The sequence below is a fragment of the Taudactylus pleione genome, unplaced genomic scaffold (genome assembly GCF_031769625.1).
Source record: "Taudactylus pleione unplaced genomic scaffold, aTauple2 ptg000611l, whole genome shotgun sequence".
In the NCBI taxonomy this organism is placed as follows: Eukaryota; Metazoa; Chordata; class Amphibia; order Anura; family Myobatrachidae; genus Taudactylus; species Taudactylus pleione.
In genome coordinates, this window is record NW_028285013.1 from 2816299 (window position 1) to 2830279 (window position 13981).

At 46.5% G+C, this 13981-nt stretch overlaps 1 protein-coding gene across 1 annotated transcript in view; it reads left to right on the forward strand.

The window, feature by feature from the left end:
• The window catches only part of LOC148480524 (T-cell surface glycoprotein CD8 alpha chain-like), a 66885-nt gene extending 53632 nt beyond the window's left edge, over window positions 1-13253 (forward strand). The window contains exons 2-5 of the mRNA XM_088454257.1: window positions 1282-1632; window positions 3137-3202; window positions 11737-11853; window positions 13174-13253. Coding sequence (XP_088310383.1) covers window positions 1282-1632; window positions 3137-3202; window positions 11737-11853; window positions 13174-13253 — 614 coding nt within the window. The remainder of the gene's footprint in view (window positions 1-1281; window positions 1633-3136; window positions 3203-11736; window positions 11854-13173) is intronic.
• Window positions 13254-13981: the final 728 nt, after the last annotated feature.

The window sequence follows — 13981 nt, forward strand, 5'->3', positions numbered from 1 at the left end:
TGCATGCGGTTTATGAATGACAAAAATTTCCAGAAATTTTTATGGCCACAGACAGCATATCTTGCATGCCCCTTTCATTTTTTTAAAAAATTCTAAACCACCAAGTATATTGGGTGGGCAAAACTTGGGACATGTTCACCCAGTTGTAATTATTAATTAATTTCTGCCCTGGGAGTCTAGTGCGAGCCCTCCTTCAGGTGTTCCTGTCTGAAATGGCACCCAAATCACCGCGAGAGGGACTTACAGTATATTGAATCCAAAACCCATTAAATCCAATGCGGGGATGATGACGTTTTGCCTTGATTTTGAATCTGAGCCTGGCGGGAAAATCGTAGCGGGGCTCGGATCACGTTGGATCCCTCTCCTCCCTCATAAATTTTCTAACAAAATGTATTACATTTACAAACTAATCAATCCTTCCTTTCTTTCCCTGCCTTCAACTACATACATACTTAATCTCCCTCAGGCCTCTTGATTAGTGAAAACATTCTTGGTTTATTTCTATGGGGTCTTATTGTTTATTAAACAGTCATCCTGTCTGCCATTGCAGTGTCACTCTGTTTCCTAGATGTGCCATGTTTGAAGTTGAACTGCCACATGTTTGTGCCGCCTACTGCTGTTGCTTAGCTTAGTCAGCTAGCTCGGTGCAAACTTTTGGCTTAAACTGGATGAAAACAATATTGTGAGATGTGATGTGGTCAAAATTGACTGGAAATTAATGTTATTGAGGTTAATAATACTCTAGGGATAAAAAAAAGCTCAAATTATGTGTTTTTAGCTTTTTTTGTACATTTTTGGAAAAAGCAAATAAACCAAAACCTGTCACAGCGGTTTGGTAAAACCAAAATCGGCCGATGAATTAGAACCAAAACCAGCACTAATGGTCTGGCGCACATCTCTAGCTAAGAGGTGCTACCATGCTGAGACCTGTTTCCATCTCTGTAAAGAAAAAGAGCTTGCAAACAAGGGTGCCTTAGTGCTTTCGACAAACATATTCACATAATTAAGCAATTTCTAGTGTGTGTCTTTTCCTACGTACATCCGGTGAGTAATGCATCCAAATCTAACTGAACCCATATATGTATTGAGGCAAGAATGATGTGACAAACACAAAGTTTATGAGGACAATATATCAATAAACAGGCTCTGTACAAACACAAATATCATATACAAAATACATTAACAAGAGTTGCACATAACATGTAAGAAAATGCATACACCTGCTGATGGTGTGCTCAAATTTATCTCTGACTCTTTGTTATACAGTTGCACCTATTTTAGGTTCTCACCAGCTGAAGCTAAAAGGCCCAGAGGTGACGACTGGCTTTTCAGGACAGGTGAGGCTGGAATGTCAGGTTGAGAGGGGAGATCTCATGGACTTTGGAATGTTCTGGTTCCGTCAAAGGAAAGACGCTGAGATTCCAGAATCAATTGTGTTCCTCAGTACCACAAAGAAGCAAACGTACAGTGATCAACATAGAACCAAACATTTCTTACCGAATAAAACAGGATCTTCGTACACCCTAACCATTCAATCATTTAACCAGACGGACCAAGGAACTTATTACTGTATGATCAATAAAAACTCAGTGCTTCACATCAGCCCGGGTCTACCGCTCCTCTATCCTGAAGGTAAGATAGAAAACAGGTACATGATACATACGATGAGGAGGTGTCTATACGTTATTATTACATTCATTGTTGAAAATGTGACATTCACATTAATAACTAACTGACAAGACAATATTCTCCATTGTGTATATAACACTGCATTACATTAGTATATTGTGTACAAACAGGGTAATGCGACTTTAGCATCCAGTAACGCTGTCATCATGAGAGTTCCCAATTAGTATGTAGGGCCTTATACAGTATGCACGCTTCCTTTGATTTGGTCTGTAAGTGGATTCTGGACATCCCAAACCTTTCCAAATATAACAGATATTGAATCATGTAGAATTGTTTAAGTTACGTATAGGATACGGGTTAGGTACAGGATCGCGGCGCACACAATACTGGCGCTTAGAATCCTGACTGGTTTGAAATACCGACCCCTAGCCCTAACCCCCTGCAGCCTAAACCTAACCCTCCCCTCCCGCAGCCTAAACCTAAACACCCCCCACCCGTAGCCTAATCCTAACCCTCTTCCTAGTGTCTAACTCTAACCCCTAACTCTAAACCTGACCCTAATACTTACTGCCGGGATGTCAGCAGCCGGGATCCTGCAGCCGGGATTGTGACTGCTGTCAGAACTTTGGCACCGGCATTCTGAGTGTTGGTACCCTAACCATCGGGATGCCAACTACATCCCATAGGATACGGTAGGATATAGTAGTATAGTATCTAGGTGTAGGAAAGATTCCTTAAGGATGGGTGGGAAAGCAACTCTCACCAGCAATATCTCATTGCCTGTACTCGATGAGCATCTCCATAAATAGCACTGAAGAGCGGCTGTTTATCTGCCTGGGGTACTTTGGTTTGTTCTTTAGTGGACTTCAAAATAGTAATCGATCGGGAGATGAATGTACAGCAAACTGTTCCTTGTTCCTCACTTGCTCACAATATTATGCACATTTTGCCGGGGAAATTTGTCCGTAAGTGTTTCAAGACATACCTCAACCATACTACAGAGCAGACCGACGGGCTGTCATCGGACCAACCATAAAATATATATTCAGCCAAAGTGGAACTTGAATGTTGTGTTGCCGGAATGTCACACCTCTTTGAAAGAACCGAATCCACTGCGAAACTTGATTTTTTTTTTAAATTTAATAGAAATTCCCACATCCTGACCATGTCCACCAATTATTTATTGATAAAAACAATGACATCTCAGTGTTACAGTTATAACGACATGTGATCAGAATTCTACCCGACCGTCTGCCGGCGCCCACGTCGGTGCAATAGTGACAGATTCCCAGCGCTCTTGGCTCAGATCACAGCAGAAGCGCCTGCACTGTCTTACAGTAGTTGATCTTATATACCACCATTGTAAATAAACAATCCAGTTCTTAAGATATCGCGACACTGCACACATTTCTTTTTGTGTCATTGTTTTCTATTAATATTCATCAAAAGTTCTGTTTTTGATTTTTGTTTTTGTTATTTTTGCAACTATCACCTCCCAACCCAACAGCAACCAAAGCCCCCAAGACAGAAGGGACGGCAGGAGATGTGTGTGACTGCTCCTCTAGAAAAACAGGTATCTGCAAACAAAGTTGTAGTAAGGTGTTTGGAGAAGTTTGGGTGGCAGTTCATCAGTAGTTTTGATTGTCAACAAGAAAATATATACCAACCGCAAATTCTAAAGGGTACTTCAAAAGAATCTGTGGTCTTCGTAAATGTGTACAGTAATACGGTAACAAGTCCGACACAAACAAGTCCTTTTTGTAATGTTGTTTTTCTTTAGCGGAATCATCTAAACTTCCGTAGTCCGTCCCCTCTGTATCCAAAACATGGAATAATACTCCAACTTAGATTTTTCCAATGAGCAACAATACCTCATAGATATCAAAAGAAACAATATATAGTGTAATACTGAAAAAAAAATTTTTATTTATACATTTAAACAGACAAATGGCCACGTACCAAATGGGGCCTTCAGACCAAGGCAGGGGAAATAAACCATGCAATCAGTATCCCTTTAATCCGGATAAGGGACACTCTAGAATTATCTCTCACCCTCTCAGTCTGGGTTCCCAGGTCAACCACGATGTTTCACCAGTCACACTAACGCGTTTCGGCTCTCAGCCTTCCTCAAAGTGTGTCGTCTTCCAACGGTGGTGTAACATCTGCATAACCTGCCTGTCGTGCTGTTTGTCATCAGATTGTTTCTTCTGTAAACCGCTGTTTATGATCCGTTTGTGAATATCAAGCAAAGATATGCACATTCCACTCTAAACGGGCAAATAATTCCTATTGCTCGGTGGGTTTACCACGGGGAGTTGTAGGATGTCTGAGTTTCTCACCATTTTATGTTGAAATGTATATATGTATATATAAAATATATATAGAAATCCACACAGGTGGCACTCTGTCTCAATGACTACAACACATTTCCTGTGTTGTAGTCATTGAGACAGAGTGCCGCCTGTGTGGAATTCAGGATTTTGGATCAACAGTTGTTGATCCTAAATGGAGGGCACCTACATATATTTCATACATTGATGGGAGTGCCACTCTTGTGGATTATATATATATATATATATATATATATATATAAATATACTGTATATATAATTGTTTTTCTATAGCTCCACCACCACTAGCTCCACCCATGGTTCCAGGACCTATTTTTCCAGAAAAGAACTTGCCAAACTACCATCATATTAAAGGAATATTCCAATTTTTTAGTTACATGAAAATACTATAGCCCCACAGGGTCTATTTTTGACATATATGCCCTTACCTATCTGGTGTTGCTTGTTTGGTTTGATACGCTCACTTTTTACCCACATCCATTGCCCTGCCATCTGTCTGATGCTAGAGGCTTTTAAATTCACAGCGAGAATACATTTGGTAATGATGTGTGTGGAATGTTGTTAAATACACACATACAGGGACTGCATCTAACTATAAGTTAGGTATATATACTCTTTGTACTAATTGTGGTCCCCGGCACTACCTGGATTTTCTCTCTCTCCCCTCCTGTGTCTCTTCAGCCCTCCCCAATTTGTTACTCCTTTTTCTCCATTCTCCGTCTCTCTCTTCCCCCTTGTCTGTCTATTATTCCTCTTATCAGCAGTTGATTTATTATATACAGTGGCGTAACTAGGGTATTTGGAGCCCAGGGCAAATTTGAAAACGGAGCCCCTCCCCCCCCTAACACACCGATATGCCTTCGGCGCGAGCGCGTGAAAAAATGGGCGTGGTCACTTAAAAATGGGGCGTGTCAACATGACACACCCCTTTATTTTCATGCTGAACATTCCTATCCATATGCACCTTAACCCCAGTAGTGCCCCTTATACAGTACCCCCAGTATGCAGTTGTGGTCCCTCTTATGCAGGCCCATAGTAGTGCCCCTTATACAGTACCCCCAGTAGTGGCCCCCCCAAATGCAGTGCCCCACGTAGTGTTCCCCTTATGCAGTGCCCCCAGTAGCAGTCCCCACAATGCAGTGCGCCCAGTAGCAGTATCCCCTTATGCAGTGCCCTTTATATGGTACCCCCAGTAGTAGTCCTCCCCCTATGCAGTGCCCTTTATATAGTGCCCCCAGCAGTAGTCCCCCCCGCCCATGCAGTTTTCCCAGTAGTGGTCCCCTTATGCAGGCACCCTGTAGTGATCCCCCCTATCCAGTGCCCCCTGTAGTGGCCCTTCCTATTATTGCCCCCAGTAGTGGTCCCCCGAGTGCAGTGCCTCTAGTAGGCCCCTTTCATAATGCCCCCAGTGGTAGTTCCCCCCCAAGTAGTAATCCCCAGTAGAGTAGGTGCTCCCAATGGTGCCCCCAGTAGTAGCCACCCCTCCCCCAGTAGAGGTCCCCCAGTAGTAGCCACCCCTCCCCCAGTAGAGGTCCCCCCAGTAGTAGTCACCCCTCCCCCAGTAGAGGTCCCCCCAGTAGTAGCCACCCCTTCCCCAGTAGAGGTCCCCCCAGTAGTAGTCACCCCTCCCCCAGTAGAGGTCCCCCCGGTAGTAGCCACCCACCTCCCCCGTTGTGCAGATAGGTTACAAAAAAATATATATATATATCTATAAAAATATACTTACCTGAATCGCTGCTCGTGCTCCTGCTCCTGATCGCGACGCCGTTCCCGCCCGGGCGGGCGTGCTCAGCATTATGGGACAGACGTCATGACGTCATGACGTCAGTCCCATTACCCACTGCAGGAGCCGGACGGAAGTCCGGCTCTTGCAGTGGGCGCTGCAGCAGTCAATGAGAGTCTATCTGACTCTCATTGGCTGCTGTTTAACACACTGCTGTTTAACCAGCGCTGGCGGCGATGCGTGTGTTATGCACAGCCTGAGCCCACCTCCTAGCGCTATTGGGCAAGCGCTCAGGGGGAGGGAACGGGCTCAGGCGTGCAGCACAGGACCGGTGCTGGAAGCCTAGCGCCGGTCCTGTGTAAATGTGTAGCGCTGACCGCACTCATTGCGGTCGGCGCTACACCGGCTAACTAGGGCGGACGGGCCGGTACCGTGGCCGGCGGCGCCCCCCCGCGCCGCCGGTCCAACGGCTCCCAGGGCACGAACCCCGCCCGCCCTGCCCTAGTTACGCCACTGATTATATATATTATACTTAGAATTAATTTTTTTCATCTTTATTATTGACCACTTTTTGCACTAAAATCTTCTACAGAATCCCGCTTCCCATGTCCTACTCAGTCTCCCTGCCAAATTTGGTGACATTCTGGTTTGGTTTGGTGACTCTTTGTCTATGAACAAGATAAAATATTTTTATTTATTTAAATTTTGTTTATCTTTTCTTTTTTACTGTTTGGGTTGAATTTATATGCACTACACACTATCAGGCGCTCTATATTCCATACAGTGGGCCTGATTCAGACCCGGTCGCAAGCGCTGTGCGCTCGCAACCGGGTCGATGGTGGGCCAGTGCGCACGCGCACGACGGAGACGGCTCCGTCATGCGCATGCGCGAGACCCGGCTAGCGACGGGCAATCCGTCACTACGGGTCTCGCAACAAAGGGGGCGAGCTGTCGATGTTGAGTGACAGCTCGCCCCCTTTGGTGGGCGGGCCGGGGGAGTGGCTGCCCAAATGAAGGCGTTCCCATGTGAACGCTTACCGTTTGGGGGCGGCCCCACTGACATCACGAGTGATATCAGTGGAGAGATTTCGGCTCTGTTAGAGCTGAAATCTCTCTGGGGCTTGCGGACACAAGACCCTACCACAAGGGTCTTGTCGCAAGCCCGATGGTGGCGATGGTCTTGACCATCGCGACCATCATCATGGCCGCTCGCAATAGCTGTGGGTGGCCGTTCAAAAAAAACACAAGCCCGGCCCTGATTCAGAGCGAGCGCTCTGTCAGAGCGTCCGGCTCAGAATCAGGCCCACTGTTCACAAGATAGATAGATAGATAGATAGATAGATAGATAGATAGATAGATAGATAGATAGATATGAGATAGATAGATAGGTAGATATGAGATAGATAGATAGATAGATAGATAGATAGATAGATAGATAGATAGATAGATAGATATGAGATAGATAGATAGATAGATAGATAGATAGATAGATAGATAGATAGATAGATAGATAAGTAGATATGAGATAGGTAGATAAATAGATAGATAGATAGATAGATAGATAGGTAGATAAATATGAGATAGATAGATATGAGATAGATATGAGATAGATAGATAGATCATAGATATATAGGATACCTACCGAGAGGCAGGGCCACCGACAGCCACGCCGGGCCCTGGAGACAGGGGGCATGCCCTAATTGCGGGAGGCGTGGCCACGCCCTCTTAAAATGTCATTTTTGCAGCGGAGCTGCACGCTGGGGAGGGTGGCACTGTGAGCCCCTCAGCCCGGTGCACAGCCAATGGGGAGCGCGATCAGTGTGATCGCTCCCCCCATAGGCATAGGAGACTGCTCTGGCTGATGTTTTAGTAGCCGCGAGCAGTCTCCCAGTGCAGCCCAGCACACAGCAGAGTGTGCTGGGCTGCTGTGATGTAAGAGGGAGGGGGATCGGTGAGAGGGGTAGGAGTGAGCACAAATTCCCTGGGCCCCCCCTCGGGCCCGGGCTTGCTGGAGGTGCCCGGCGGGGGCCCGGGTAATTTGTACCCGCTCCCCCTCCCTCTCGGCGCCCCTGCCAAGAGGTGTCGGTAGCCTAACACTGTCGCGATGCTGGCATCCTGTACCCAACCCTTGGAGATGGGGCAGAGGCACATATGGGAAACAGGGGAAGAAAAACACATAGGGGGACATTTATGAGAGAAGTTGCCATAGCAACCAATCAGCTTCTGTCATTTTATAGACTGTGCTAGATAAATTAGTTAGAACTTCTCCACTTTATGGGTTTTATCACCAAAACAAGTGATAAATGCATACCTCCCAACTGTCCCACATTCAGCGGGACAGTCCCTTTTTTTGGGACTGTCCCGTTGTCCCACCTGAGGGCCGCAGTGTCCCACAGTGGGGGGAAGCATGCAGAGCGAGAATAGATGCTGTGCATATTCTATAGTACTATTCACAGTACGGGAGGCGTGCCACTAGGCCACGCCCCTTTATGTATATGCCACGCCCACTTTTTGGAAGCACGCGCCTTCGGCGCGCGGATATCCTGGATGGCATTCACCAAATGTTGGGAGGTATGTAAATGTCACTATGGGGTCTATTTACTAAGCAGTGTTAGGGGACAGAGTGAAAAGTGATAAGAAAGTGGTAAGGTGCCAGCCAATCAGCTCCCAACTGTCATGTCACAGGCTGTGTTTGAAAAATGACAGTTGGGAGCTGATTGGCTGGCACCTTATCACTTTTCACTCTGTCTCCTAACACTGCTTAGCAGGGCCGGACTGGGACTAAAAATAGGCTCTGACAGAGGTGGGAGGGCAGAGTACACGGGAGAGCAGAAGGGGTACAGACATGGGGAGAGGGGAACAGGGGGCACAGGTGGAAGGGGAGAGTACACGGGAGAGCAGAACATGTACAGACATGGGGAGAGGGGAACAGGGGGCATAATGGAGCTGGAGAGCAGAAGGAGTACAGAAATAGGGGTAGGGTTAGGTTTAGGTACGAAGGGTGAAGGGTTAGGTCTAGGCACGAAGGGGGGGTAGGTTTAGGCACTAATGGGGAGGGTTAGGGGGAGAAGGGGGATGGTAAGTATGAAAAGTTCAGTTTTTAACAAACAAAAAAATTTGGTGAAAAGTGAGAAAAATATGGGAAACAATATGTGTATATATAGTTCACACTAGCTGTAATGTATATATATAGTTCACACTAGCTGTAATGTGTCCAAGGCACACAGTAACAACACTCAGAGAGGGCTGTTGCAGCAATCCAATAGAACATGTTGTGGATATATAAATAAGCATATGGTACAGTACCTTAGCTTATCCTAAGTCCCATCAGCAGCTGCTTTATGCTCAGCACCTTTACAAGCCTCCTCCTCTATCCTGCCCAGTCACCAGCAGCTTGTAGAATCCCAGCCATATAGACAGGGGCGGCCCTAGCCCAAATTTTTTGGTAAGCGGGTATATTTTTTGGTGCCCCCAGGCATATTATTGCGCGTGCCCAAACAAATTAAGGGGCCGTGGTCTCATGGAAAAAGCCATAATCATTACACATAACCCTTTCTCATCACTCTCGGAACAGTCCTTTCCATTCCATATGCATCTTAATGCAGTCCCCCAGTAGTGCCCGTTATACAGTACCCCCAGCATGCAATGCCCCAAGTAGTGGTCACCCTTATGTAGGCCCCCAGTAGTGGTCCCCCTTATACTGTGCCCCCAGTAGTTGTCCCCCCTCCTGTGCAGTGCCCCAGGAGTGGTTCCCCTTATGCAGTCTCCCAGTAGTGCCCCTTATATAGTGCCCCCAGCTCACCTCAGCCACTCCATGCCCCCCACAGTCAGTGGCGTAAGTTCATCCCAGACGCCCGGAGGCAAGTTATTTGGTGCCCCCCCCCCCGTCACAGCCGCTGACACTGTAATGTAGCAATTTGCATGCAGACAGGCTATAGATAGATAAAGGCAGCAGCTGATGGCCTGACACGGAGCTCTCCACTATTGTATGGTGGCTTCTCAGGTGCCGGGAAGGGCCATGAAGGTACACTCTGGGTACATAGTTACAGCCCTAAGTGGGGTGAACATGTTGTGGACAATGGAGGAGGTGCCCCCTTCAGAGCTGGAGCCCGGCGGCAGGCACCTCCATTGTCTCCCATAGTTCAGCCTCTGCCCACAGTGCTGACCTGGCGACTTCCTCCCGGAGGAGGCAGCCAAAAGCTTGCCAAGTATGGATGTTATACATCACCCATATAGGGAAGTGGAGAAAAGCCCAGGGCTCTTCTCTGCGTCCCTGGCTGATGGTTCAGGGGTAATGGTGTAAATAAATAGTTTTTCCCAGTGGGACTACAGGTACCAGCATGCCTGCCCTGCATACTTGTAGAACTACAAGTGCCAGCTGGCCGCTTGCACCGTTACCCCAACCGTTACACAGAATGTTTTAGTTTATTACACATGCACTCACTCATCCACACTCATACTACATACGTACCTACTCCCTGGCACAGGTCGGTCCTCTTGGCCAGTAGGTATCCTGTCCTCCAGAAGAAAAAAAAATTAGTTACCCAGACACAAACAGCGCTATGCTGCACATACAGTATAGCTCTGAGTCTAACTGAATGACAGGAAACCCACAAGGTTTCCTGCACTTCAGCTAAGCTTAGCCAATCAACAGCCGGTTACTATGACAATGGCTAAGAGCTGCCAGACTCTTAGCCAATCATGGCTAAGGTATACGTGGGTTTCCTGTAGCTTAGCCTTAATTGGCTAAGAGTGGGGGTAACGGTACAGTGGCCTGCTGGTAATTGTAGTTCTACAAGTGCCGCAAGGCAGGCTTGCTGGTACCTGTAGTCCAGGGACTTGCAGTCAGGGGAGGCAGAGCCTCACCTGTCATAATACAAAGAAGATATTTATAACACAGATTCTGTGCCATAAATATCTGCTTTGCATTATTCTGATCATTTCAGTAAAAATCAGTCAGGAGGCAGTAAGAGCGCTGCCTCCCGCTGACAATAGAAAAGTGGAGATTCAAGATGGCCACTGTGAGCTAATCACGGCGCCATGAGCCAATCATGGCGCCTCAGCGTTATTTTTTAAATCCAAGATGGCCACCATGAGCCAATCACAGCCAATCACTCGCTTATATAAGCCAGCGCAGGCAGTAACTGGCAGTCCGCCAGCGGGGAAGGAGCGTGCAAGAGCTCCTGAAGATAGAAGACGCCGGAAGCCCTGAGGAGTCAGTGGCCATGCAAAAGAGCTCCTTTGACACATCAAATAGCTGGTGTAATGGTTAGCAATAGCAATACTGACTCACAGCACTGAGGTTGTGGGTTTGATTCCCACCACGGCCCTAACTGTGTTGAGTTTGTATATTCTCCCCATGCTTGCATGGGTTTCCTCTGGGTACTCCAAAAACATACAGGTAGGTTACTTGGCTCCTGACAAAAAAATTAATGTTAGTGTGTAAGTGTTCAGATGTGGTAGGGTACAAAGAGTGTAAGCTCCACTGGGGCAGGGACATGATGTGAAAGACCAAATATTCTCTATAAAGCGCTGCGGAATATGTGTGTGCTATATATATAACTGGTAATAATAATTCAACAATTACCTACATCCATGTTTCATTGAAGATCAACTGATACGCCGCTTGCTTTGGACAAATTCCCCACAATAATACTCTTTGGGTCCTATGGACATGCAATGTGTGACCTGTGGTGCCATAAACTTCTTGGTGGAGGAGATTAATGGCCATCTTTCTCAGAATGCTGTCACAATGGAAAGGTTTTGTGGCCCAATGTGATTGTTCCATCATATTTAACAGAACTCTTTATGACAAATACCCTAAAATTACGGATTCATTATCTCCATAATATCCTCAGTAACTAATATCCATAATATCCTCCATAACTAAGGCGGTTACCACCGGGATTCCCTAGTCTCTATGCTGCAATGACCATATGGAAGCACCTGATTTCCTGCCCATAGTGTAACATAAGCTGGCTCTATCTATATGTAATATCCTGCATCACTAATGATTTCTCTCTTGACATACAGCTAACAAATATGAGTTCGTGGGTTTCTCTTGTGATCCGTACATCTGGGCACCTCTGACGGGACTATGCAGCCTTCTTCTGCTCTGCCTGCTGGCCACTTCCACAATGCTCTGCAGCCGTAAGTTATTGTTATACCTTTGTATTGATCTGTGCGTCCACCAGTGCTAGGGCCATACCGACTCCGACTTCTAGAGCATCTTGTTATTACATTTTATCTACGTTAATTTTACCTGTCTAGGACGTCTCAAATTACACCAAACATCTTGTATAACACTAGTTGATGCTTATTTACCTAACCTGACCCTGTGTAACAAGTGGACGATCCTTAAACTGGACATATTTGCGCATCACAAAATTATGTGAGACCTGCGCTATTATTACATCAAACTCATTCATTCATTTCTAAGTGACAGTAAATGACGTGTGATCGGAGAGAATCATGTAAGAATGGACGGCCATCAGTCAGTATGTGGCCAGGGCGAATTGCAGAGGTCTTGAAAAAGAAGGGTCAACACTGCAAGTATTGACTCTTTGCATAAACTTAATGTAATTGTCAATAAAAGCCTTTGACACTTATGAAATGCTGTAATATTACTTCAGTATACCATAGTAACATCTGACAAAAAGGTCTAAAAACACTGAAGCAGCAAACTTTGTGAAAAGCAATACTTGTGTCATTCGCAAAACTTTTGGCCATGGCTGTACTATTACACTCTGTACAGACATAGGACACTACATACCCAACATGACCTGAGCGGGAAGCAGTCGGGAAGTCGACGGACGAAATCCCTACCGCTGGCTTCCCGACTGTCTATTCCCGGTAAGGTACAAATGACAGGTGTCGAAATCCCGACGCCTGTCATTAGACCTATGCGGGGAGCCCGACACCCGGCTTACCGATCGAAGATAAGCCTGGTGCTGGGCGTGGACAGCTGCGGGGTTGGAGGGTTAGGTTAGGGGTTCCCGGGGGGGGGACTTAGGGTTAGGCACCCCCCCCCGGGAGGTTAGGGTTAGGCTAGGGGAAGGGGGGGTTAGGGTTAGGCACCCCCGGGAGGGAGGTTAAGGTCAGGCACCCCCCCCGGGAGACTTAGGGTCAGGCTGCGGGGAAGGGAGGGTTAGGTTTAGGCACTTAGAGGGAGGTTAGGGTTAGGCACTTGGGGGGGTTAGGGTTAGGCACCCATAAAGGAGGGTTAGGGGGTAAAAATAGGTTAGTTAATACTTACCTTTGCAGCTTCGGATCTTCACCCCTACCGGGCTTCCGGTGTCGGGAGCTTACATGCGGCCGGCGGTAAATCATACTGATTCTGACCTGAGAACTGGACATGATTATAATATAATGCACTTTTATTACACTCTATACAGATAAAGCTTATTATGCCTAAGAATATGACATAAATACTGAAAAGACCACAATATAATTCTAGTACGTCTTCTACAGACATGGGACAATACAACCCCCAAAAGTACCCAACACCACAAGCAGAAAAACAACCTAACCACAAGATGGAGAAGCTATAGAGGAAGCAGGACGACTGTTCTCCAAATGGTGACCTACAGAACAGTCATACAGTGTAAGTATTTGTTTCGTTTCTTTATATCTCAGGTTTAAAAGTTGGAATCTTTCACTTTAAAAAAAAAAAAGGTTTATACAATTGTGTATTATCACTATTGTGTTATTGCAGTGTCACTACAGCGAGCTACATTTACTATGTCCTTTGTTATGCAGACACACCTAGGGCCAAATGTAACAGGGTGAGAGTTTAGAATATGCGAGCGTTTAGCAGTAAACTCTCACACTTTTTAAACTCGGACAATGTAATAGAGTCCGAGAACAGGAAAACTGATAGGTTTTTCAAACTCAAAAAACTCTCACGATTTAAGCTCTCATCCAGAGGAAGTCGTGGGAGGAGCCACGGGGAAACGCGTCAGCCACTGCCGCTGTTATCTATTGGCATGAGGATCATTGCCCACCAGTGCTGATGGCTGCTTATATTGGCTTTTTATTGCCGGCAGCCAGGATTTTTTCATCCCCTAGGGGCCATTGATTCACACTGCTGTATTGTTGCATGCATACTTACTTCATCCAACGGGCTGTCGGGCTACCAGGCTGTCATCTGCCATTGTGCTGCTAACCAGCTGGATTCCAACACGGCTTGATTCATTGCCGCACCTGGACCCCAGCCACGCTGGTGTTACTCGCTACCAGCATCGGCTGGTCAGCTGGGATACACGTGGCTATCCATCTT